The sequence below is a fragment of the Microcaecilia unicolor genome, chromosome 13 (genome assembly GCF_901765095.1).
Source record: "Microcaecilia unicolor chromosome 13, aMicUni1.1, whole genome shotgun sequence".
Taxonomy (NCBI): domain Eukaryota; kingdom Metazoa; phylum Chordata; class Amphibia; order Gymnophiona; family Siphonopidae; genus Microcaecilia; species Microcaecilia unicolor.
The window spans coordinates 72,398,241-72,424,171 of NC_044043.1; the positions used below are offsets into that span (position 1 = coordinate 72,398,241).

Consider the following 25,931-nt stretch of genomic DNA (forward strand, 5'->3'; position numbering starts at 1 on the left):
TCTGAGGGCATTCCTTCTTAAATTTCAGTGCTTTCACCTGGTTCTGTTTGTACTTAGGTTAAAAAGGGCTGAAGTCATTCTCTTTTCTTCTGGCAAGTCACAATGTTCAGTGCTATTTAAGTCACCTCTTTGTGTCTGTTGTTCTGTATTTGTCCCACAAGAAACTGCTAATTCTGAAAGGAAATTATGGTCCAATTCTAAATTTAATAATAGACAATAAGGCAATTTGAAATGAAAACTATTTAGAACAGCAAAGTTTGATAACTGTATTTCTCAAACTTAATCATTCCTAACTGGTTTTCATGCATTGTTTATTTCATTTGACTCCAGGCCTCATAAAAAAGCTTGAAACCAGTTACAGGATAAAAACTCACATACCTTATAGTCATAAATTTAACCTCCCATCAACCCTTAACAACCTTTGATTACAGAAATACTCTGTGCTAAAGACAAACCATCCTGTTCAAAACAAACTAAAATCCCCAAAACAAAATCATTATATGAGATCATTAGTCTTCTTCCCCACTTCAATTCTGATGGCTGAAAATTTTAGTAAAAGTCAGGTATCGGGTGCTGTTAGTCTGGTCCAACCTACACAGACAGATCCTCTTTCTGCTTATTCAATGAAGAGGACACTACAGATTTTGAGGCAGCTGAACCAGTAGGGCAGTCTCTTTAGCCCAAGTGTCTCTTACCTTTCCCTTCTGGAATGCTCTCTGGCCAGTTCCCGCCGTTTCTGCCTCTCCCACTCCCGGCGGGCTTTGTCCTGCTCCTCTCTGTGTCTCTTCCTTCGCTCATGCTCTCTCTCCTTCTCTTTCACTCTGGCATGCTTCCCTAAGACAGTATAGATAGTACTTGTTAGGCTTCTAGTACTTTCAGATGAATTACAATTTTATTTGTGTGTGTATGTATTATACACACACACATTTTGGGGGGTATTAAATCACAAGGCTGATCATGCAAAATAGCCAGTTTTACCAGTTTTTAAATTATGTGGTCAGGATTATATAACCTGCTGAATTACCCTGGTAACATCAGCAGTAAATGAATTAGCCCGCTGTCACCATATGTCTGACAGTTTAGATGTGGGAAGCATTTTTCCTTTAAATCAGAAGCAATTTTTATATGCTGTAAGTTACTTTAACTCCCTTTTTCTTTAGCCTGCTTGTTTTCTTAGGATGTCACAAGGGGGATTTTGTGAATTTCTAGTTAAAAAGTTATTTTTTAAAATGCATGTGCAGGTACCTTTTTGTAGCTGAAAAAACATTTGTGGGAATGAACTATATACTTAAATAATAAATGGTGAAGAGACTGTACTGCAGTTTCAGAAGGTACAAAGAACATACAAATTAGCTATCACATTAGTTAGATTTATACTGTTTTGGAGAATAAGCAGGACAACTACAGTAACACAATCAAGGCGCACAGTGCTGAATAGGACCTTCAAATGACCTACAGCACTTTTGCCTTTCCCATGATGCTATGGTTTATGGTATCAAATTTTCCAGTCCAATTTACTTGCACTAACCTGCTTTAGTGTAGGACTTGAACGTGGTCACCATACAAATACCTTCCACTAGTAATACCTGATACCTGGCCTCTCCTCTTTGAATAACTTGGGCACTGTGCAACAGTTTATCAGACAACGGGCGGGAAGAGGCATGAAAAGGTCGTCAGCCAGATACTTTCCTAACTGCTTATTTTATGAATAAAACTAGTAAAAGAGGCCTGTTTCTGGAGCAAATGAAACGGGCGCTAGCAAGGGTTTCCTCCCCAACACCCCCCCCCCCCTGTTCCCTCCCTCCCTGCCGACCCCTTCGTCGTTCTGACGCCATTGCTCCGCACCTCCTGAATGCACCGTACGCCATTGCTCCGCCCTCGACGTCATCACGTTTGATGCAAGGGCGGAGCCCCAAGACTTGGCGATTTTGGTGGCTTCACCACCATGAACCCTTTAAACCCGTCCTGAAGGAAGTGACGTCAGTGGCTTGGCTTCACTGACGTCAGTGTCTTCAGAACGTTGAGGGTGAGTTTTATTATATAGGATGTGAACAGTGCAAAATGGGACCCTCGTAGATGCGACAAAAGATTTAACCATCTGTCTACTTAGAGATGCCTTCCAGGTAGCTGATTAAATATAATCAGATTACATCTTTCACCAATCACTGCCCATATTAGTGTATCCAGTCTCTCATTTGCATGAGGTTTTCTTTGATGAACAGATAATTGGGTTTGTTAGAAGGGGAGAAAGAACAAGGGGTGTCAAATCTGGCAATACCTCCTTCAGCGGAGTGACTGCGATGCCTGCGTTTTTCTTTCCTCTTCTCTTCTTTCCTGTGGTGTGTTTTTTCCTTTCTGGATGTCTGCTGAGGAGGTTTGATAGATAGTGAGTCATCTTCCTCTGCTCTGTAACGTACGTAAACACAGATGAATAGTTTGATTTTTTTTTTTATTTTTACGTAGCAGATTAAACAAAATTGAAATAATATTCAAAGCATGCTTTTATGTTCATACTATGTTTTGTGCTATTGGATTATGTATGCTTTTTTGTTAGGCGCTCAGATTTGTCAGTGGGCAGGATACAAGATTTTATAAATAAATAAAACAAACCACCCTATGCCTCACATGCTGAAATTTGTTCTTACCTACTACTGTCCTTTTTCTTTAGTCCTGCCAGACCAGTTCAGAGGACTGGGTTATGTTCCTGTACCAGCAAACAAAGGAAGAGAATACTGACAATTCAGTGACATTATCATCAGTATAAGGGGTGGTGCAGCCCTAGAGCCTACCAGATCTGCAATACCTGAAAGTATAATGAATCATCTTATGAAAGAACACCATAAAAACAATAATACTGTCAAAGCACAGTTCTCTAGAACAGTCCCAGGAATATCACTGAGGAGCACCAAAGAGGAACAAAGAAGTGGCTGGAAGCAACAGAGCAGCAACGGCGCAACAAAAGCACAGCCAGAGTACTTGAGGCCTGACTGACTTTAGAAACACCTTCCTCAGAACCATTGCCAGGAATATCTGGATGATAACATCACCATCTTCCTGGGTGGGTCCTGGTCTGGTCTAGCAGGACTCCAGGAAAGGAAATAGCAGGTAAGGACAAATTTCGCCTTCCTTATTATCCTGCTAGACCAGTCCAAATGAATGGGATGTACCAAAGCTCTAAGGACCTGGGTGTGAGGAAGACCAGGCCCTGAAACACAACACCCATCAATGGAAGCAACTCCTAGAACTGTAATAGACTACTGGGACAGCCAACTATGGAGCAAAGCCCTGGAGAGGGCCTACTGTTCCTAGCCTGAAGAACTGTTTGTCTGGAGTGATCCAGAGGGGAAAACCATACTGCCCTGGAGGGAGGCCAAAGCGTTGGATCCCTCCAAAAAGGAGAGAACCTTTTTTTTTTCTCTTGAAACCAAACACCTGTGAACCTCCACAGGATACCAGAGGCTTGAGAACCACACTGTCAAAATTACCATCACATGCATAAAGGGGTGAATTCACAGCCTCGAGTACCTCCAAATCAAAATTTTCAAACCTAGTGGTAGACTAACCTCATTTCTGTTACCAAAATTCCAATGTGGACCTACCTTGTGAACTCAATGCAGGGAAAGTGCTGCATCAGGGAATCACCAGGTTACCCCACTATCTACTGAAGATTAACACCCATGCTAGGACAGAACCAAATATTCACTCTGCTGCCACCTTCAGAGGGCCACAGCTCTTGAAACTATAAGAAGCAAACGGTCCTGACCCAAAGACCATGCAAAGCACAGGACAGCTGCCAGAGGACAGAGAAACAGCAAGGAACCACCCTGCACTATAACCCCCTATCAGGCTGTATAGGGACCCCCCTCAGAACAATGGCTCACACCGGAAAACTGTACAGAGGCACAGGACCCAACAGAGCCCCCTTCCCCATTCCATTGGAGACATACACTTTCCTTGCACAAGCTGACAGTTGGCTGTCCAACATAAATGGAGGAGCCCAGTGGTAAAGAATGGAACCCCCAACCAAGAGCTTTGTAACACCCAAAGAAGACTCTCCCTAGGAAGGACCCAAAATAAGAAGATCTGGGAACTAGGAGAAATACCAAGATGCCACAGGGACTGAGTGACAGCAGAAGAGTAAAGGGGGAAAGGTCTAAGACCTCCAAACTTAGAGAACTTACCCTCTCTTTTGGAAGGGATCCCATGAGGCCCTTGCCACATCTTCCATCCTGAGCTGAGCTGCACCCATGGGTGAAGGGCCCCCAGAAGAGCATCTCAAAAGTAGGGGAGGGGTGAAAGGCCCTCACCCTTGCTGGCAGAGGCCCCTTGAAATCTAATCTGTGCTGGCTAGTCATGGTGATCTGGGACCCTCTATGCTCAAACAAGGAAAAGTCCATGGGAGCTCACGCTAAGCAAAGAACTCTACCTCAAGGGATGCTGCCTGTGGACAGCTCCCTGGGAATCAGGCCTGCATCAAAGAAATCCTGCAGTACCAGACCAACCTGCATCATCTGCTGGAGGCAGAGAAATACTGGCAAGCTCCAGAGCTGCACCACACCATATACAGATGATGATGTCAATGAACTGTCAGTGGTTCTCTGCCTTCATTTGCTGGTGTGGAGGAATAATTCACTTGTCTGGACTGGCAGAATAAGGACATACAAATTTACCAGAGAATAAGGCAAATTTGTTAGGGTGCAATTCAAAACAAAGAGGAAGTGATCTCTTATTGTGTGTTCACTATCCAGTAACTCTTAGGAACAGCCCGATATAGCTCTCTTGATATTTTGTAAGTGACTGTCCAGAAAATTGCCAGCTAAGCTGAAGAGGTGAAAAATGGTCTCCTGGATCAGTGCTCCACATCAGGATTTGCCTTTTGTCCCTACCTGTCTTCCATGGAATCCTCTCTCCTGTACGGAGAATTCCTGATTGTGATCTCCATCCTATGGTCTCTTAACTCTCCCTCTTCCAGGGAATCTCGCTTTGAATCCCGATCATCAGACTAAAAGAATAAAAAAATGTAAAGTACATGGTTTCACAACATGAAAATAAAATACCACCAGAGCAACAGAGATCCTCAATTCAACATTACATTTGTATTAACCTTAAGGTAGGAGGAACCTTGTCCTTTTGTTCCAATCAAACTTTTGCAGATTACTTAAGTTAAAAAGAGATCTGCAGAACATATAATGAACCGAAGAAGTGCCAAGGTAAATGTACCCGATATCTCATTCAAAGTGATAACAAAATCTAATTTTAGCAAAAAAGCACATTTCCTGTAAATTAGAAAGTTTATACTTTTTTCAACAGAGTAGGTTCCTACAGATTTTAAAATCTCCCAAAGCAGTATGCTACAGGCAACATAAGGTCACTCACTGGCCAACCGCTGGAAAGAAAATCTTCCAAGGCTAACTTTCACTTTGTGCAACAGTGGCAGTTGCCTTCCCTCCCTCTCCAGAGCTTGAGTGTATCTCTTCCACACACACACAAACTCAAGCTTCCTGTGCAATAACCATGCCATAGGTCTGGGCCTTTATAGTGACACACAAAAGAAATATGAAAAGAAAGAAGTTTTATTGTGAAACTTTAAGATGATGCTTCCATAACTTCTCTTGTTACACATCAAAAAGATTAAATATACATAAAGCAGGCCTTTTATCCTTATGTTCTAGTAGCACAACTGCCCAACATATACAATTTGTTCTTCTAAAACATTGGGGGGGGGGGGAGGGGGGGACAAGGAGAAACTGCTTGGTTTTGGCTGTTCTATAAACTTTAAAGAATGTCAGGGTGACTAAGAAAGCCCACTGGTCAAAAAGATAATCACAATTTTTTCTCATTAAAAATATTTTCCATAAATTGTAGATAATCCAATTATTCATCTTTCCAATGAAATAGAATATTCAAGGTGAATTGCAAATCACAAACATTAAAAAAACATTAAAAGAATTAAAATAGGGACTCAAAATAATACTAAAACTATAAATTAACACCTCACCCTGAGCTTAATAAAATCCTTATAAGCACAATAAAACAGAGTTCATACATAGGAAAAAAATCCACTTTTATATAAGGGGATAAATATCTAAATTTTAATTACGAATGTATTTTTTTATTTTTATTTTTTTTTGTTACATTTGTACCCTGCGCTTTCCCACTCATGGCAGGCTCAATGTGGCTTACATGGGGCAATGGAGGGTTAAGTGACTTGCCCAGAGTCACAAGGAGCTCCCTGTGCCTGAAGTGGGAATCAAACTCAGTTCCACAGTTCCCCAGGACCAAAGTCCACCACCCTAACCACTAGGCCACTCCTCCACTCCTTTTCTTATAAATTTAAATTTACTATATAAGAATAATTATGACCCAGTTAAATAAATGTCTACATTTAAATTAAATTCATTTCTGAGCCAGCTCTTTTGTTTCCTTCCGGTCTTTGCAGGGGCTTTCATTTCCGCAGTTTTTCTTTTTTGCATGGAAATCCTTAATGTTTGTTTATGCTTATTAAGAACTTGATAATCTGCCAAAAAATTTTTTTTAATGGGTCTAGGTAGGTTACAATTAAAAAAACAAAACAAACAGAAAATCAGAAAGGATCGCCTTTTCTTAATGCAGGAGTGCCTTGGGACTGAAAAGCTTAGGAAATACTTTTAGAAAGTTTATCAAAACATGGCTTACAGCAAAATACTGCAAAATTAAACAAGATAAAACAAACCCAAGAACAAATAAAACAATTTTTAAAAGATCATAAGCAAATAAACTTAAAAAAGAACCCAGATAATCACGAGTATCTCTGAAATAACTAGGGGGGATCTTTTACTAAGGCGTGCTCATGTTTTTAGCGCGTGCTAAAATTGGGTGCACGCTAAACGTTAGAGATGCCCATAGGAATGCACTGGTGTCTCTAATGTTTAGCGCGTGCTAAAATTGTAAGTGCACCTTAGTAAAAGAGAGTCTAGGTCTTTAATAAGAATCTGAAACCCATGTAGGGCCCATTTAGTAATGCGTGCTAGTGTTTTTAGCACACTCTAACACTACAGTCACCCATATATTCCTATGGGTGTCTCTAGAATTAGAGCGTGCTAAAACCATAGCGCACCTACAGTGCGGCTTAGTAAACAGGGCCTGTAGTGAGTTAGAGGCCCCTTTACTAAGCCACGTAGGTGCCTACGCGCATCAATTTTGAGCTACCACGTGGCCCTTGTGGTTTCATTTTTGACATGCGTACACCAAGCGCGCCACAAAATATTTTTATTTTCTGGAGCACGGGCAGTAATCGGCATTTTACATGTGTAGACCATTACCGCCCAGTTATCACGCGAGACCTTACCGTTATGTCAATGGCTGGTGGTAAGATCTCAGACCCAAAATGGATGTGCGGCAATTTTCATTTTGCCACACGTCCATTTTCAGCAAAAATTTTAAAATGGCATTTTTTTTTACAGGTGCGCTGAAAAATGATTCTGTGTGCGCCCAAAACATGCTTCTACACTACCACAGGCTATTTTTCAGCGTGCCTTAATAAAAGGGCCCCTTACTGTCCCAAGATCTTCAGACACCTTAGTCCAGTAGCATGGAGATGTTCAACTTACAATCTTATCATAAGATGAAGGGAGCCTAAGTTTATAAGCACCAGAGGAACATAAAGATTAGAGTGGTACTACTACTACTTGACATTTCTAAAGCGCTACTAGGGATACGCAGCACTGTACAATTTAACATAGAAGGACAGTCCCTGCTCAAGGAGCTTACAATCTACAATTACAACATTTTAGCAATATAAATTGGTGTCAGACTATGCAGAACCTTAAAAACAAAAGTTAGAAATTTAAACAGTATTCTTATTTGAAGGGGTAACTAGTGCAGCGAGTATGGGAAAAAATAAGTCATGCCATATGCAAGGCATTTACTGCACAAATCAAGACTTGGCTATCTGTGCTAAGAATGCTGCCCATTCTGTTACAAGAGAGAAGTGTGTGTTACTACACATGTACTCAAAAACATCTCCCTCGTACTGGTCTCTCTTTTTAACCCAAAGTTCTGAAAGCACAGCTCATGTTGTGATATGTTATAGAGGATTTATCACCCGCCAGCTCCCTCAATTGAGATTCAAGGCAAGATACAGTAAAATCAAGAAAACATACTGATACAAACATCAGGAATTACAAAATATAAAAGAAAAAAATGTAATCATATCATCATATCTTACTAAACTTAAACAAGTTTTCAAAGCTTTGCAAAAAGAATAAATAACCTATCACTGAACATAATTAATTCTACCAGAAGATCATTCCACAATCGAACAGCTAAAAATAAAAAAGCATGGGAAAATAAAGACAAATGTCACATTCTTGATGGTAGGAAAAGCCAAAATCAGCAGATTATAGCTCCAAGAAATTGTATTGGAATTTAGCATTTATACCATTTGAGATAAGATCTCAGAAGGTACCTGCCCGGAAGGGCTAACAGCTTAAAATAGATCCGAGCCTACACTGGTAGCCAAAGTAGCTCCCTCAATAAAGAAGTTACATGATCAGTTCAAGATTTACAGAACATCAATCTGGCAGCTGAATGTTGGATCAATTGAATTTTAGAAAGCAGCTTCGAAGTTATACCTAAATACAAAGAATTGCCAATAGTCCAATAAAGCCAGAATCGAGAGTTGCATAATTCTAAAATGATCCCGCAAAAAATAAGAGCATAACAAACGCAAATACTTCAACTTAAAATAAACTTTCTAAACCAGACTACTAACCTGGGGTTCCATAGTCAATGATGAGTCCAAGAAAATCCCCAAATCTTTGGATACCCTCTCAACATTTAATTGAGTCCCATCATTTGTCGGAATAAACTGTGGGATGTTTGACAAATTAAACATAAACCATAGAATTCTAGTCTTATCAGCATTTAATTTGAGTTGTACAGATGTAGGCCAGTCTCTAATCCTACCAATACAATTGTTAATAATAGAAGAGGTGCTGGCCTAGATTTGAGCATCAGACAGTAGTGACTTTCCCATGGCACACCTAAACAGGTGTGAAGGTACAGTGGTTGGGAATTACTGTTCTAAAAGTTCAATAATTTTCAGTTAAATGGACCTCCATATTCCTGTTATCATTATAGATGGTGGAGGTAGCACCAAAACAGGCATAATTTACAGACAAATAGTATATAAAAGCAAATTATAAACAGATTTGACACACCTTGACTTACTCAATTAGAAGTTATGTGCTAGGAAAGGATAACTTACATTTTTTATGCGTTTAATCTCTGCTTTTTCTTCTTGCTCTTTCCGGCGTTTCTTTTCCTGCAAGATTTCATCTAACGTTTTTACTTTCCAATTATCTTTTTCATCCCCCATTTGAAGTAGAACCACCTGAAGCAGAGGAATAGTGGAAAATCATACATATGTGAGATCAATTTGCTACAATTTTGATCATAAATTTATAGCAACTGATTATTGCTAAGCTTACTTACATAATTCTGCTAGCCTGAACAAATTCTTAACTGTGAATTTACAGTTAGCAAAGTAAACAATCCAGTTAGGCAAATGCCTCTCCTTGTAATGTATGACAGCATTCTCACACTTACTAACAAGTATTTACCTGTTATTTTCTTTTCCTTACATCCTGCTAGACCAGTCCAGACTAGTGGGTTGTGTTCCCCAACCAGCAGATGGAGGCAGAGAACACTGATTTTCAGTGACATCATCGTCACTATAAGAACTGGTGCAGTACCGGAAATCTTCAGTATGTTCTTGCTAAGACTGATTGCCAAGACTTGCTGAAACCCATAACATTCATGAGAAATACAAAACACTGGAACAAAAACAACACTGAAAAAAATGATATAGTCCTTCACACCCTCCACCCCCACCCCACTCAGAGCACAATAACAATTATATGTAATACAGAAGTTAACCATACTTGCAGAAGTTAACCACCTGTTCTATGCTCTAAGGCTGAAACTGAATGCAAGTAAATTCTGACACCAGGAGAGATCTGGACTGGTTAAGCAGGGCTCAAGAAAAGGAAATTAGTAGGTAAGAACAAATTTATCCTTCCTTATCTTTCTGCTAGACCAGTCCAGACTATTGGGACATACTGAAGCTCTAGAATCCTGGGGGCCAATCTGTAGTGAACAAATGAAAGCAGTGAAGATCAAATCTCATCAAGATCACCTGAGCTTCCACCCAGGAAGTCAACTGTACCCTAATAAAGTGCGCTTTCAGTACCATTGGCACTTCTTTCTTCTTCAACATAAGCAGAACCAATCGCTTCCCTGGTCTACTGAGCTAGCGAAGATTTGAAAGCCACTCCCTCTATAATCCCCTCAGAGAAGGCTGGAAGACAGATGCCCTTATTTATATGAAAGGGCAAGAACACATTTGTTAAAAAGAGGTCACCGTCCTCAGATACTAATTCAGCTGAAAAAGATAGAAAGGGGCTCTCTCTAAGATAAAGCCTGCAGTACCAAGATCCTCCTGGAACCTTCAGGTATGCCCTCTTCAGTGACTCAAATGAAGGACCCATCAAGCCTTGTAGTACCAATGTCAGGTCCCACTGTGGAACCACTGGTTGTTGGAGTGGATGTGGCTGCTTGACGCCCCTCAATAAACATACGTCTGCATGCACTGCCAGGGAAGAACCTTTCACTCACTCCTGATAACCTGCTAAGGCCACAACCTGGACCTTTAAAAGGTACTGAGGGAGAGACCTCTCTCAAAATCTTCTTGTAAGAATGCCAAAACTGTGGCCACGTCCAGTAGCTCTGCTAAGGCCACAACCTGGACCTTTAAAAGGTACTGAGGGAGAGACCTCTCTCAAAATCTTCTAATGCCAAAACTGTGGCCACGTCCAGTAGCTGTGCCATGGGCTCTATCCACTGACACAAAGCCTCATAAACTTTCCAGACTCTAATGTATGACAGTGAGGTCAAAGATCTCCAAGCCTTCAGGAGTATCGATACACAGCAGCAGAATAACCCTTCTGAATCAGTTTGTGTCAGGCCATAAGTGAGAAGGGATCTGGGTCCTCTGAGAAACCTGACTGGCTCTACAACCAGAAGAGTCATGAGGTCCATATGCCAGGGATGCTGTGACCAATCCAGTGCTACTAGAATCACTACAAAGCATACCACATGCCCAATTAGATGCCACGGCAGAAACACATACAGCAGCTTGAAGGTAAAATCAGGATCACAAGCTGGCTGTACCACTAAGGCCTGGAACTGCAAACATAATCTTTCCAGTCTCTGATGAGGATTACTTCTCTCTCTCTTTGATGTTGAATCTTGCTCCCAGATATTCCAGGGACTATGAGAGGACACAATTACTCTTGGCATAGTTGATCACCAAGCCTAGCTTCTTCAGCACTTGGATCACTCTTGCTGTTGCTTTTTTGGCTCTCTTCTCCAAACCTGCTCAGATCAGGTAAGGATGGCCAATGATCCCTTCCCTGCCTAGAAAGGACACTATCACTGACACTACTTTTGAGAAGGTCTTGGGAGCCATGGACAGTCTGAAGACAAAACCCCAAAATGAAAATACCTAACCGAGGTGCAGAGCCTTAGAAATCTCTGATGACCTGATCTGAAAGCACCAGAATATGCAGTTTTGGTCTGCCTCTAATGTTATGCAGGCAGAAGGCGAGCTTACAGAAAAGGTGCTGTCCAAGACTCAACGAGCTGACGGTGGCAGCATAAAGAGAGACTCCCAAAGCTGCTTCCAGGGACCCCCCTCCCCCAGGACACCCCATTCAATGATGCCAACATCCACCCCACCCCCAGCACAAACCACTGCAGAAGAAAAATACAATTTTGATCCAAAATGGTTGTGTTTCTCGCCAGCAGAAAAACTAACTCAGCCTTTGTTGAACCAAAATGGAAGGAAGAAAAAAAAAACCCTACGTTGAAATTACCTGAAATCGAAGTAGGGGCGGGCCAAAGCACTTCCAGCCGCCAAGTATAAAACAAACTTTTACTAACAAAGTCCTTTTAAATGTTGGTGCTCTGTCAATTTAAAAAAAAAAAAAAAAAAAAGTGTTTTTTTTTTTTTAATATTTGACTGCTGGAAGTGCTTTGGCCCATCCCTACTTTGGTTTCAGCCACTGCTATCAACACAGGTCCCTAACCCAGAGCTTGACCGCCTTCTGCTGGTTCTGGTGATTGCCCTGCCACCTCTTCACACAGGTGGGGGGAGAATGAACCAGTTGCTGAGAAGATTCGTTGCTCCTGCAGGCGCAACAGTACCTCCCTTGCTCCAGCATTTGTGGAGCTCACAGCTGCTGCATCACAAATACTGTTGCTCCACTATCCAGACCGACCCAAAGCTGTCCTGGGACACCCTGCCAGAACTCCACCTGAGTTGCAGGGCAGAGCTCTGGCCAGTGGGCTTCTGGAGTGCTGGAAGCTGACTCCCTTTTCCAGACTCTGTAAGCAGGCAAGAGAACCAAACTACAATCAGACAGCAGACGTTGGGCACACAATAGATGGGGAACCCCTTCAGGATCCCCTCTCCACTTACTGCTCCCCCCCTCTTGGCAGGGATCTGCCTGGCCCAGAACCCACCAATAGAGACATCAAAGCCAGTCCTGGCTCAGGGGCAGCATCCTTGAGCTAGTCCAGGGAACCAAGCCTTCAGAAATATCTCCATATCAATCCAGACTGCAACTATCTGTTAGAGGCAAAGAATACTGGAGATTTCCAGGACTGCACCAATCCTTATAGTATCAGTTATATCACTGAAAATTAGTATTCTCTGCCTCCACCTGCTGGTTGGGAAGCATAATCTAGTAGTCCGGACTGGTCTGGCAGGAAGATAGGGAAATATGAAACTGGTAGAATGAATATACATCATTGACTTTTCATCATTTCTCTGTCTTACTCAAGTGCTGGCACATCATTTACTTTAATGGGCAGTCTAATTTGGCTGAAGAAGTTTTCATCTCGGTCAAATTCTGTACATTCCAATGTCATACATTCCATTGGACTAGCATAGCAAACTGTGGGGGTTCTGGGTGGGCTGTTAACTAGCAAGTGCCTTGGGTAAAAACTGAAATTGGTGCCCTCATTCCTCTTCAATGGAAGCAACTCCAGCACATCTGTCCTATTTTCAAAAGTGGCAATGTCTCTAGGATAGCATCCTCTTCTGTTGACAAGCCGGATGTGGCAGCCATATATAAGTGATGTCATCAACAGCAAAAAATCCAGACTTGTTCTCTTAGAGCCCAGAAATATCTAGGCAACTTTCTGAAAATGAATGGCTATTGCTGCTCCTGAGTCAGTCATTCCTCCCCCTCAGTCTGGTTTATTCAATTAACTGTATAGATGGATTTTTTTTTTGCTCTCTTTACCTCTTTCATATTAGTGGATAATGCCACAAAACACCACAATGCCGCCACCTCAGATGAATGCCTTGCTACCCACAACAACTACATAGATCCATGATGGTAGAGATGCAAAGCAACAGCAGAGGGTCTAGCATTATGAGCTTTACCTGTTTTAGGTCCTCCATGGGCTACCACAGGAACTCTGTCCATCCCACTGGACTATGACCCATTTTCTCCCACTTTTGCATCTCAGACTATGGCATCTTTCAACAGACCACCTTCTCTTGCCACTACTCCAGTTACAGAGTCATATCCCATGATGGTGGAATTATAGAATAAAATTTATGCTGAAGCATCTCAGTCCTACCACTCCCACAGCAAAGAACCTATTTCCAACAAAATCTGCTCTATGCTCCCTGCAACCCATTTTCTCTCTCAAATCTATGCTTTCAGACAAAAAAACAGAAATCATATGTGATGCTGGGGCTTCTTAGGTGTTGACTAATTCCGGTCAAGAACTCAAATCCCTGGGAATTCAATCAGATCCTTTTTTTCCACTGCCTAAAGCAAAATCACTACCAGAGTATAAAACAGACTCGATTACTGTTAAAGCTACATAAATCAATTATCCATAACATCCAAAGTAGAAGCCAAGCCCAGGAATACAGGTCAAGAAATTATAAAATATCTGGGACATTCTCAAAGACATAATGGCCATATTTATTCATAACATTTTACTAGATACGGGCAGTCATTTTAGAAGTCCTATTTGCCTTTTGGATGTGCATAAATATCTGATTTTAGAAATCCGGGATATATAAGTCTAACATGCAAATATGTGCCTATGGCAAAGGTGCGTGGTCTGAGCAGTACTAGGGCAAGATAAAGATGCACATCCATCAAAAGGGGAAAGCACGTTCATATCTGCCAACATGAAGGTCAAGATGGGGACATCTAGCTTTTAGATTATTGCTCATTTTGTAAAGCAGTCCCCCAGTGATTCTGTCTTCCCCCTCTACTCAAAAACCATACTGGCAAAGGACATAGGGTGCTGCGACAGATTTGGAAAACCTACATATATGCTACTAAAGCCAATGGTGAAGCAGCCCTGCTCTTGTTGCTTTTAGCAACTTTTGAGCTTCATGAGGTTTTTTCCTCCTGCAGCATAAACTTGCTTGAGTCAGACCACTAGAGAACTCTCAAGTTTCATTTATATATATTGATTTTAACATACACATATTGCCATGTTGACCCTGTTGGTACTTTAGACGGTGATACTTGTAAAATGAATGTTTCTACCACATGTAACAGGCTTATACATGCCCATTCCTGCATGTACTTTAGAACAGACTCTTATGCTCTGGGTGGCTCAATTCAAATTTATAGGTCTTTTCTAAAATCCGCATTATTGTATACTATATTATTTGCTCCTTCCACTGCACTGAGAGTAATCACAAAAATGTGTGACTGTTGCAACAATTCTGCTGGGTGGAAATCTGTGTTTTCCCCTACTCAGAGAACTGGTTCATCATTGGAAGGACTCAACAGGTTACTGTACTTCACTGTGACCATGCTTCGGTGATTCACCATCATTATCAATACACTCAAATCAAATCATACTTCCACAAAATTTTTATAATTCATCGGGGCTCGTATTCAGACAGACAACCTCAACAAAAGCATTCTTACTCGGAGCTGAGCGCAAGGAATTCTCGCTCTCTCTCTTATTTCTAAGATTTCCTTAGAAGGAACATTTCAATGTCTTCTTGGATGTGTGGTACCTGCGGTATACATTGTACCCCTTACCAGACTCCACTTGAGAGGCTTCAAGCAACAGATGAAAATGGTGTGTAATAGGAATCCTTTATAGTACAGTATGTTCATTAATTTCTTGGTACATTGCCTAACAAATAAATGCACAATGCAGTTTACAAACTAAGCCAAGACAAAATGGAAATGCATATTAAATTGACAGCGCACGACAGAAGAAACAATGAGAGGGGAGAAATATTACAGAACTCAAACCCAATTATCCACTGCTCTTTCCACTGGAAGATGAATCATTCTAACCTCTTCTGAGGAAAGCTGTTTTAGTAGCCATAATTTCAACTAAACAACAGAAGTTGCTCACCTTATATGGTGGGGTAGGGGCGCACTGCACATTCCCCACTTACATACTGAAGACAGTCAAACCCCCAAATAGAAAACGAAAGCTTTGCATCAATTCACTAGAACTACTGGCCACACCCTAAAGTCACAAACAAGGTAAAATGGTTTCCAAAGAGCATCAGAAGGATCCCTTCGGAATCTGGATATTTCTCTTATCCATGCAATACTTCCTTGTCTCATACCTTTGTGGCTCACACCTTTCTGGACACTCACACACACTGTTGGACAAACTATGCTACTGACATACCTGCATGAATGGACTATCAATCTCCAAATCACATTCCACTTTTTCCAACAATGGGACATGCTGACTATAGATCTCTCTACACCCAAACACAAAATACTTCCAATTCTGCTCCAGATGCCCTTGCAATACTGTGGAAACAAGGTCTCCTACATATGTAGGAGATAAGGTGCTGCACAATTGATCCTCATAGTACCATACTGGCTCCACCAAATATGGTTCCTTTATTTGCAACAACTCTCTCTTCAGGACCCTACTAGACAACCTGTGTGTCCAGACCTTATCACAGAAAAAAAGGCACAGATTTGGTCATTACTAAATGCAAAGTAATATTCTCTAGTACTTACCTTTCAACATATCTTGATTTAAAAACAACATTCAAAGCCAGATCCCCCTTCTACATACCAACCTTTTGTAAGCAGGTGGTAAATCGGGAAACAAAACTGGGACTGAACAGAGTTGAGGTAAAATAGCTCCTCCAGTGATATGAACATGACAAAGCTAATTTCTGAACTAAGATGGAACTGGAATAAATTATTGCTATGTCACTTCTGCCTACATTTAAAAAGGAAGAAATTTGGAGGGCAAGTTTTATGGTCGTGGACTTGTCATCTTTAAGCAAATCTCAGAGATGCAAAATAGTTATAGATAATGTTCTAAAAGTCAATCAGATTAAAGGGGATTTGGATTTTATAGAATAGATATTAAAGGCCAAAATGGAAAGCAGAACACTAGAAATCAAAACGATTATCTACCTTCCCCAGCGTAAAGCAGGCTGAAGTATCAGTAGCAATAGGCTTGAGATTATCAAGGTCTATTGAAGATGACTACAGGCCACCTTCATATACAGTAAAAAGCATGAAAGGGTGACCTCCAACTCCTAGGAATTGGAATTGCAGGCCCAGGAATAAAAGAATTCCGAAAAAGAAAAAAGTACAAATGAAACAGCAAAGTGTTTAGAGACGAGCATTAATGAACACTATTAGCCTCCTACCAGAAAACCATACAGCTTAAAATGGAAATATTTCAGTTCATGATATCTAAATTTACATCAGTATTATTTTCCCTGTCCATAAACATTTAGAGTGTCTCCTGTTCCTGTCAAACTCTGGTCTAAAGACAATTCAGTCCAGATGTACCTTAGTGTCACTGTCACTTACCATTTCTGTTCAGTCCAGCCACTAGTTTCAAGATACATTGGAAGTTTAACCAACCTGAAATCTGCCATCAAGAATCCACCTCCAACTTGGGACCTCAACATGGTGCTAATTTAATTCATACCCATAAGGGGTATTGGATTTTCACATTAACCAATGCATAGTGCTTCATTCTTTCTTTCCAGAGCCTAATGTAAACCAGGTCAACAAATGATTGCATACTCTTGACTGAATATGAGCTCTTTGCATGGCACATCCTCTATGAAAAGCCTCTAAATTTTCCTGCCTTATAATAACCAACAGACTCAGTTTTGTAGTTACAAAGAGAACAATTTCCATATGGATATGTATTGTATCTTGTCCTACCATCAGCAGAGCTGCATCTCTTGAACAACGACCAGGTCCATCAACTCTGAAAATATGGTAGACAATATTACCAACCTCTGATCCTTACCAGCAAGTGAAATCTGTAAAGTAGTCACACTATCAATTCACACATTTATAAAAGCCTGAATCATCATTCCCAAATAATTTTACATAAGTGTGACTGACACATCCGGTTTGCCTGCAGAGAAAGCATGGCTGTTTACTTACAATAGGGGTTCTTCATAGGCAGGAAAATAACTCAGCCACAAAACCCCTCATATCTTCCTCTTTCAGCTAAGCGTAGTGACACGGGAACATCTTTTTGCTTGGGAGGGCCAAACCAAGTTCTGTGCCTGCCCTTTAATCTCCCTGGCTACTGATACTGCAGAGCTGCCAAGATGCTTATTCCAGGAGAGAGAAACTATTTGGCCAGCCCTGGTTTTAAACTTACATCCCAAAGCAATGCTAGTATTTGTACTCCATGATTGTACCTATTGAACTCAGTGCTGCAGGTCCCATGAACATGAGGCTGACAGAAATCCAAAACTTTGGTAGGGCCATGGCCCTTGTGACCTACCCCATTTCGCTGCCTATAGTCTGATATGTGGAAATAACCGACTCAGGAGCAGATATAATACCTACTCGGAAAACCTAGCCTTTTTTGAGCTGAGAGCAAGGCCAGACTGCACTCCGCGCCGTTTGATGCCGTCGCCCCCGGTGACTGACTTAGTTTCCCGTTCACAGAGAACCCCTGATACAAACTGACAACCTGCCACCCTTCTCATCCCCTACCCAGTAGCCTTTTCTCACTATCCCTTCCGCCTCCCCCGTGATATATAAGGGTGCGGGAAAAGTAGGACTGCCGGCAAGGCAGCACCCTCCTTGTTCATAATGACAAATGTAACGGAGCCCAAAAGTCAGTACTAAAGCAGAGTGTACAAGGGGAAGCTTGTGAATGAGTGTGACATCAGTCCTATTGCAAGCAGGCCTCCTCAGGGCCCGCAATATTGTAAAGGGAAAAGGCAACTAATCACCTCACTGTCCCACGTCTAGGGACGCGATACAAACGCCGGAGGGTTTTCACTCCAGCCACGCTGTCAGACCCCGGCTCTGTCAGCTTCCATCGCACCACAAAACCCCATACCCCAAAACTCACCGGCCGAAGAACGCAGCCGGGCCTCATTCGGCGCGCGTCATTTCCGGCACTAGACCGTCGTCAGACGCACGCTGTACAAACGAGGTGCTCTGAGAAGCTAGAGCGTCCGTGCTCGCTATAGAGACGAGTTTTCTGTCAGGCTCTTCTTGGGCTGTTTGAGTTAGGGGAGTCTGTGTGATTGAATGGATGTCAGGATTTTGTTGTTGTTTACGGGTCTGTAGGCTTTAAGGGTGCTAAAATAAGTATAATTGAAAAATACAAAAATATATAGTTAAATTCAGGTGTAAACAAGTCACAAATGTATAACAAGAACAGTACAAGTACTACAGAGAATGCATGCGTGGGTATCTACTACTACTACTAACTAGCATTTCTAAAGCGGTACTAGGGTTACGCAGCGCTGTACAATTTAAACACAGAAGGACGGTCCCTGCTCAAAGAGCTTACAATCTAAAGACAAGAGAACAATCTAGAGGACGAGTGAACAGTTAATCTGATAGGGTGGATGTAAAGGTTACAAACTATGGAGTCAGTGTAGGTATCATGAATGGGGAAGGATCAAAATATAAATATTCTTGGATAACAATGTGGCTTACCTTTGTGAGTTATATACTACATAAATAATTTGCTAAAGTTTTCCATTTTAACAACTTATGAGATTTCTGGAAGTACAACTTAAATTATTTTTATAGTTCTTATACAATATAACCAAATTCCACCACATTTGGAAAGAGGTGAGTTATCCTTCCAATGATTAATAATGAGTTTAAGGGCAACATGTATTAGAAAATCAAATAGAAGTTTGCCCCATTCATCAAGATATTTGAGGTAGGATAATTGAATTCCATATAATAAGTTTCAAGGAGATAGTAGTTGACAAGTGAAGGCTATCAGATATTTTACTCCAACCCTCAGACCAAAATATTTGGAGATTGCTACATTGAAATAACATATGTGAAAGTGTACCAGTTGCTTTGGAACCCGGCCAACATTGATCTGACGGAGATTGACCACTGACAGTTGCTTTCCTGGGAATCCAAAGTGAACAATGATAAATATAAGTATTGTGTGATTGAAGCAGACGAGACTCTAGGGCCATGGATCCAAAGTGAGTTCCATGATTCGTCTGGGTGTTCAAATCCTTTTCCCATACATGTTGAGTGGCTAGGCTATAGTTTGAAATGTCTTTTAGTAGATCGAAGCACAATGAGAGCAGTGAAGAGTCTTTAAGATGAAAACTTCCATTGTACTTTCATTAAGGAAGGATTTGTGGTAATTGAGGAGATGGTTTATAGAACGTTCCAATTGTAGGAAGTGGAGGAATTCTGCATCTGGAAGGTTGTATTCAGTTTTAAATAGAGCAAATGATTTGCATTTATTATTTAGCAGTAATTGATCTATGAACCAGATGTTATGGGATTGCCAATGAATGGCCCACTTGGCAATTAATATATTTGAGTTATTCCATAGGACAGAGTTATGACATCCACTGGATTTCTTTAATAAAATCTTTTCTAATAATTGAAATGAAACAAGAGTCGTTTTTAAGTGAGTAGGTGACTAAATGCTAGTTTATTCAATGGGATATTGAGTGTATCATTGTAGTAAGGCATATCCGCCATGCTAAATACATTAAATCTGAAAAAAGGTGCTCACAGCTTAAAAGCATGTTTCGGTCATAGATTGTTTTTACCTCCGTCACAGGTGTGAAGGTCCTCTTCATAGTCTAAGGCCATGCCTTTTCTACCCGTAAAGCTGTCTTGTGTGGTGGGAAGGAATATTGAGCTTAGAGGGTTTTTTTTTTTTTTTTTTAAACAATCTCTTATTTATTGTGCACAATAATAGCAGATATAAAAGGCAGCTCTACATATCTTTGTACAACGTATCCAACAATAGCAATTATTAACTATCTCCAACAAACACATTAGTAATATGCCAAATCCACTTAGAGGGGTTGGATGCTTGCTTACAAAACCTTTCCCATCTTGTGTTTGTGTTCTGGAATGATTTATTGTGCAAAGAGGTTGTTGATGTACTTTTGTCCTTTGTAATTCTTGATTGGAGTTTCCAGGAGAGTGAGTTGTGTGTATGGTAGGTAAGAACATGGAGCATGGGAGAGGGTCTGCTAGTGGAAGAGCAGATAAGCATAAAAAGAGAGGCAGTGCTGCACACGTGAGGTACTTTCATCCCTCTTGTTCAGTCCCATATCCTCAAATTTTTCTTCTCTTTTGTTTAAAGGTTTGTGGCACATGTTTGTGTAATTGGTGGTATAATAATTTTCTGTAAATAAAAAGGAATAATATTATTTATTTTACTTGAATGTAACTCATCTTGAGCTAGCAATGAAAAAGTGGGAGCAAAGTCTAAATAAAAATAATAGACACAGGGCAGAAAAAAAAAAAGGAAGGGAGGTGGGTTGAGATGATAGAATGAAGAATGGGGAAAGTGAATATTTGAGGCAAACTGATGCAGGTTCTTCCTGCCCATTAGTCTTTATTGTGGGCAAATCCAGCAACTGAGCCATACACCAGAAAACGTCAATGCACAATGGGAGGGGCTCTGCAGCAAAGAACCTGGTGGTACATAAGATATTCTTTTTGGGACATGGTTTGTGCAGATGTTGTCTGCAGAGTAGGCAAGCATCACAGAAGAGTCGAGCAGCTTGGAAGATGTACAGAAGTGTATCAAACAAGACCTGCATTTCTTCAGGTGCAAGCTAAGGAGGATAAGGAAGCCCACTGTGCTATATCTGATGCCACTGGAAGAGATTGTGTAAGGCATGTTTTTAGCTTGAACTATACAGGACTTATTGGGAGACCTGGATACAGTTAAGAAATACACAGAAAAAGAAGTAGGCAAGTAAAGTTATGGAGTAGGAGGAAGGCCTATTGTGGATTAAGAACTGGTTAAAGAGATAAAAAAACAGAGAGTAGGGTTAAATGGTCAATATTCTCAATGGAGACGGATAGATAGTGCAAAGCTACTCAGCTCAGGAGAAAGGCGTTTCTAGCTTTAAAACCTGAACTTGTGGCAGTGGGAGGGAACATTTTTTTCTTCAATTTCTGTGTAAAGGTTTGGTTAAGTTAGATTCTAAATCTTCCTAGTATCTTGATTCACCTTTAATTTTAAAGTGGTGGTCAAATTTATTAGATTTATTTTTCTTACCAGGGAAATATTCCTCACTGTGTATTTCTGAATTTCTTAATTTATGTCTTTGGATGTAAACTGAAAATGTTTAAATAAAGAATTAAAAAAAAAAAAAGTTAGATTCTAAATCTTATGTGCTTCTGGACCCAGAACAATTTAAGAATTTCCTAGCAGCAAGGAAGCTACCTCAGCCCAAATTGATTGCCACTCCTCCTTCTAGCCCAGTCTAAGTTGGACCTTCGCATATGTAGCCACATTTGGAGGAGACATTTCCTTAGTTTATCTTTCTGTTGGGTACTCTTTCCAGGTGATCCAGATTGGTCACTGTTAAAGAGTATGCTGGGCTGAATGGAACATTGGTCTAACCCAGCTAGTCATAGCTTTATGTTCTTAAATTCAAGAAATAAGAATAATGTTATTACAATTTCAGCTTTCCACTAATTAAGAGCAATCAGCAGCTATGAAGAAAGGCAGGAGTACAATGGAGGGTGATTTTATTAACAAGTCACCTATGTATTAAGGCCATGTATGAGCCTATTTTATAGACACAGACAAGTCGTAAAGCCCATTGAAATGGGCAACATTTTTGTTGTGAAAAATGTAATGAAATAGCCAAAGCAAGAAATGAGAGTCACATATATACTGGATCTGAAGCCAAAACTACCTGAATTTGTCTGCAGTGACCAATACTGTTGGACCCCCCCCCCCCCCCCCCCCAAAAAAAAAAAAAAAAAAAAGAGAAAGGGTGGAAGAGAAAGGGAGTAGTGCATCCTCCAAGAGTAATAGAGAACCTGTAGCACTCATAATCCAATATGTTGCCACTCTAGAGATGTCCCAAAAATTAAAATTTGTGTTTTTCCCTCTGCTATAAACTGTTTCCCCAATGTGGTGAGACGGCAAGATATCACCGTCATACTGTGTAGGTTTTGAAAACCCAGCCAAAGGCCAAGAATTGTCATCGCCTCATGGCACAGAGATTACCCGGAAAAGCCAATAAGTTGGTGCTAAGAAGTTCAAAAATCAACCTGTTAACTCCGGCTACTTAACCACTGTATGTTAGCTGCGTTCTGCCAGGATGTTCCACCCTGGAGCTAACAGCACCTGAAAAGAAGCAGCACCGTGCGCAGATCACATCGGGAAGAGTGAGAGTGTGTGTGTGAGTAGAGAGCTGCTAGGAGTCCCTGTGACAGTGGAGGATCAGGACTCTCCGAGCCTCCTCCAGCCGCACCAAACCCGAATCCGAAGCTGCTCATGACAGGGCCGGGCCTTCGCTCCAGCTGCTCACAGGGAAGCAAAGCCACACCGCATGCACACAACGTCACAAAGGAGCTGAGACTGACACCCCGAACGTACTCATGACGTCAATAACAGAGGCCATGCACACACGTTCCTGCCTCTTGTGTGCGTTGGGGAAGTGGTTCCAAGGAGGTTGGATGAACAGGAGACGAAGGTGAACCTATGTAGTCCATTATGTGAGCTGAAGCCAGTAGGCGGAGCTTGGCGCCGATGGTTCACTGAAAACAACAGCAAACGCTATTGGAAAGATCATCGGCCTCATGGGGTTGGAGGGGTGGTAGCGGTGGTGTAGTGGGTGTAGGGACACGTGCAGAACAGCTATGCTGTTCTGCACAGCACAACGGTCAGAGCTCATTTATATAGTAGGATACTGTTCTATGTACCTTTATAGAATACTATAAATAAACTGCCAATGATCGTGGTTACTTTGATGCTACAGCAATTTACACCTATTCAGGAGCAGAGGTAGAAAAGTAACATAGTAACATAGTAGATGACGGCAGAAAAAGACCTGCATGGTCCATCCAGTCTGCCCAAGACAAACTCATATGTGTATACCTTACCTTGAATTTGTACCTGTCCTTTTCAGGGCACAGACCATATAAGTCTGCCCAGCAGTATTTCCCGCCTCCCAACCACCAGTCCTGCCTCCCATCACCGGCTCTGGTACAGACCGTATAAGTCTGCCCTCCCCTATCCTCGCCTCCCAACCACCACCCCCTCTTCCCCCCCAACTGCTCCGCCACCCAATTTCAGCTAAGTACATGACTTTGCCCATGCTTCCTACACAGTCTGCCTCAGAACACATTTATATATGTGCTTTTATATTTATAAAATTATCCAAGGGATCATACAAGTCATTTTATCAAAATAAAAAGGCCTTTACACACAAAAAAAAACCTTTATACAATTACCTCCAATTTGCCCACATATTGCAAGATTAATTAAACATGGTAGAGCAATGAACTGAAGCAGCAGTCTGAATTATTGAGACAGAATTTCCTGATTATATAGATGACAAAATTACTACTAGCACCATAAAAATTAAACAAGTTTATTTTGTACCAAAACAATCTATGTCAGAAATGCTTAATACAAACATTGAAACCTTTGATTTTTTTTTAATATTTCTTTTTCTACTAATACAGAATAAAGACACGGTTGGCTTCATATAACAAGATCCACAGGATGAAAGTTTCGTACAGCTCTTGAATTAAAGGAATTATAATTTTATAAATTTGATTAGAAAGATTTCCAGACATTACAGTAAAACCTACTTCAAGTTAATAGTGAGTGAGTATACAAAATGCTCTCACACACACTTATAAAATTCTACATATTTAAGTCCAGTTTACATACCCCACTAGTCTTCTGTAATTATAAAAAGACATTGGAATGATTTAGGAGGACAGGACAGTTACAGCAGTTCAAGTGTACCAGAAGGGTTGCCTTCTGAACAGTAGTGCCGATCCATTTATCATTCCTAACAAGCAATAACACTTTTTGGCAAAAATACAAAACAAGTCACATTTCTATCCTGACTCTAAAAATGCAAACTTGTTAGATGCATTTTTTTCAAAGCACTTAAGATTTACAAAATTACATAGTAACTTGTAGAACTTTGTAAGTCTAAGTGCAATGAACATGTACACCTACCTATATGTCACAAATGATGGCTATTAATGTGTCATTTCACACAGTAGAACTATTCTGCCTGCCCAGACTGGTTTGACTCTTATTCACCTAAGCGTGTGGAAATAGAGGTCAGTAAAAAGTGTGCAATTTTTGGCGACATTAAATTCAACACATTCCTAACAAGGCAACTACTCGCCGTCTATCGCTTTACACACAAAAAGGGTTCCTCAGTACCCTGTGATTCTATTATAGGGGAACCTGAAGCTCATTGGAGAGATATTGGAATATTGCACACACTACAGTGTGGTAGGCTAATGAGTTGTGATATACAGTAATGCTATAGTAGTATTCTTAAAGCAAGGAACAGGATTTTGGTAGGGAATTGCACAGGGCTAAACAATTTTGGTTCATTTAGCCTTTTTCCAGATTTTTGGACTTTAATTAAAAAAATGTAATGTACACTAGTTGACTTAATGTACATTGAATCAATTTAGTGCATGGTAAAAAAATTTTTAAGGTGCATTAATTAATTCACATTCCTTGCTTTTGGCTCTGTGAGCTAGAAAGTTTCTGGTAGCCTATGAAACCTCTTTATTCAATTCCATTTGTTTCCAAGGGGGTAGTTAAGGTACAGTAAAAGCTGGGCTTTTATCGTACCTCAATTTGCCACAGGAGTCATTAACTTGTGATAGCTCAGTACTCTGAGCTAGTGACTCCTGTGGTACATGAATAATGCTGGTTGTGATCAACCTTGTAAGCAGCATTATTCATACTGCCCAGGAACATCAGGCAGCTAAGCTGCAGATCAGTGCTCACATGCTGCTGCTTAAAGGGGTTGGGTACCCCTCCCCAGGCTTACATTTATGAATCCCAGTGGAGGAGTGGCCTAGTGGTTAGGGTGGTGGACTTTGGTCCTGGGGAACTGAGGAACTGAGTTTGATTCCCGGCACAGGCAGCTCCTTGTGACTCTGGGCAAGTCACTTAACCCTCCATTGCCCCATGTAAGCCGCATTGAGCCTGCCATGAGTGGGAAAGCGCAGGGTACAAATGTAACAAAAATAAAATAGATACTATTGGAGATTTTACATGGAATGTTGCTACTATTGGAGATTCTACATGGAATGTTGCTATTCCACTAGCAACATTCCATGTAGAAGGCTGCACAGGCTTCTGTTTCTGTGAGTCTGACGTCCTGCACGTACGTGCAGGACGTCAGACTCACAGAAGCAGAAGCCTGCGCGGCCACATTGGTGATCTGCAAGGGCCGACTTCTACATGGAATGTTGCTAGTGGAATAGCAACATTCCATGTAGAATCTCAAATAGTAGCAACAGTGGAGGAGTGGCCTAGTGGTTAGGGTGGTGGACTTTGGTCCTGGGGAACTGAGGAACTGAGTTGGATTCCCGGCACAGGCAGCTCCTTGTGACTCTGGGCAA

General features: G+C 41.1%; 3 protein-coding genes and 1 long non-coding RNA gene across 19 annotated transcripts in view; 1 reads left to right on the forward strand and 3 right to left on the reverse strand.

Moving 5' to 3' along the window:
- The window catches only part of LOC115482502 (cyclin-dependent kinase 11B), a 60,475-nt gene extending 41,977 nt beyond the window's left edge, over positions 1–18,498 (reverse strand). For 3 of the 15 annotated variants that reach the window (XM_030222333.1, XM_030222327.1, XM_030222326.1), the window contains exons 1-7: positions 18,418–18,498; positions 9,248–9,373; positions 8,753–8,848; positions 4,887–5,002; positions 2,279–2,406; positions 696–834; positions 126–173 (exon numbers count right to left, since the gene is read on the reverse strand). In XM_030222333.1, coding sequence (XP_030078193.1) covers positions 126–173; positions 696–834; positions 2,279–2,406; positions 4,887–5,002; positions 8,753–8,848; positions 9,248–9,373; positions 18,418–18,444 — 680 coding nt within the window. In that variant the 5' untranslated portion in view covers positions 18,445–18,498. The other 12 variants (XM_030222341.1, XM_030222337.1, XM_030222335.1 and 9 more) reach the window with 8 other exon arrangements.
- On the reverse strand, positions 10,316–11,494 carry LOC115482504. The gene is made up of 2 exons (XM_030222347.1): positions 10,852–11,494; positions 10,316–10,767 (listed from the first exon to the last, which is right to left on the reverse strand). The coding sequence occupies exons 1-2, from the start codon at positions 11,338–11,340 to the stop codon at positions 10,513–10,515; spliced, it is 744 nt and encodes a 247-aa protein (XP_030078207.1). The 5' UTR covers positions 11,341–11,494; the 3' UTR covers positions 10,316–10,512.
- On the forward strand, positions 11,604–25,437 carry LOC115482505. Its single transcript, XR_003944097.1, has 3 exons — positions 11,604–11,614; positions 23,015–23,024; positions 24,564–25,437. It is a non-coding gene; the product is annotated as an uncharacterized LOC115482505 (long non-coding RNA).
- Positions 20,039–25,931, reverse strand: part of SLC35E2B (solute carrier family 35 member E2B) — an 89,279-nt gene continuing 83,386 nt past the window's right edge. For both annotated transcript variants that reach the window (XR_003944096.1, XM_030222346.1), the window contains one exon: positions 20,039–20,697. Coding sequence is in view for 1 of the 2 variants with exons in the window: in XM_030222346.1 (XP_030078206.1) it covers positions 20,628–20,697 (70 nt within the window). In the remaining variant the exon portion in view is untranslated. The remainder of the gene's footprint in view (positions 20,698–25,931) is intronic.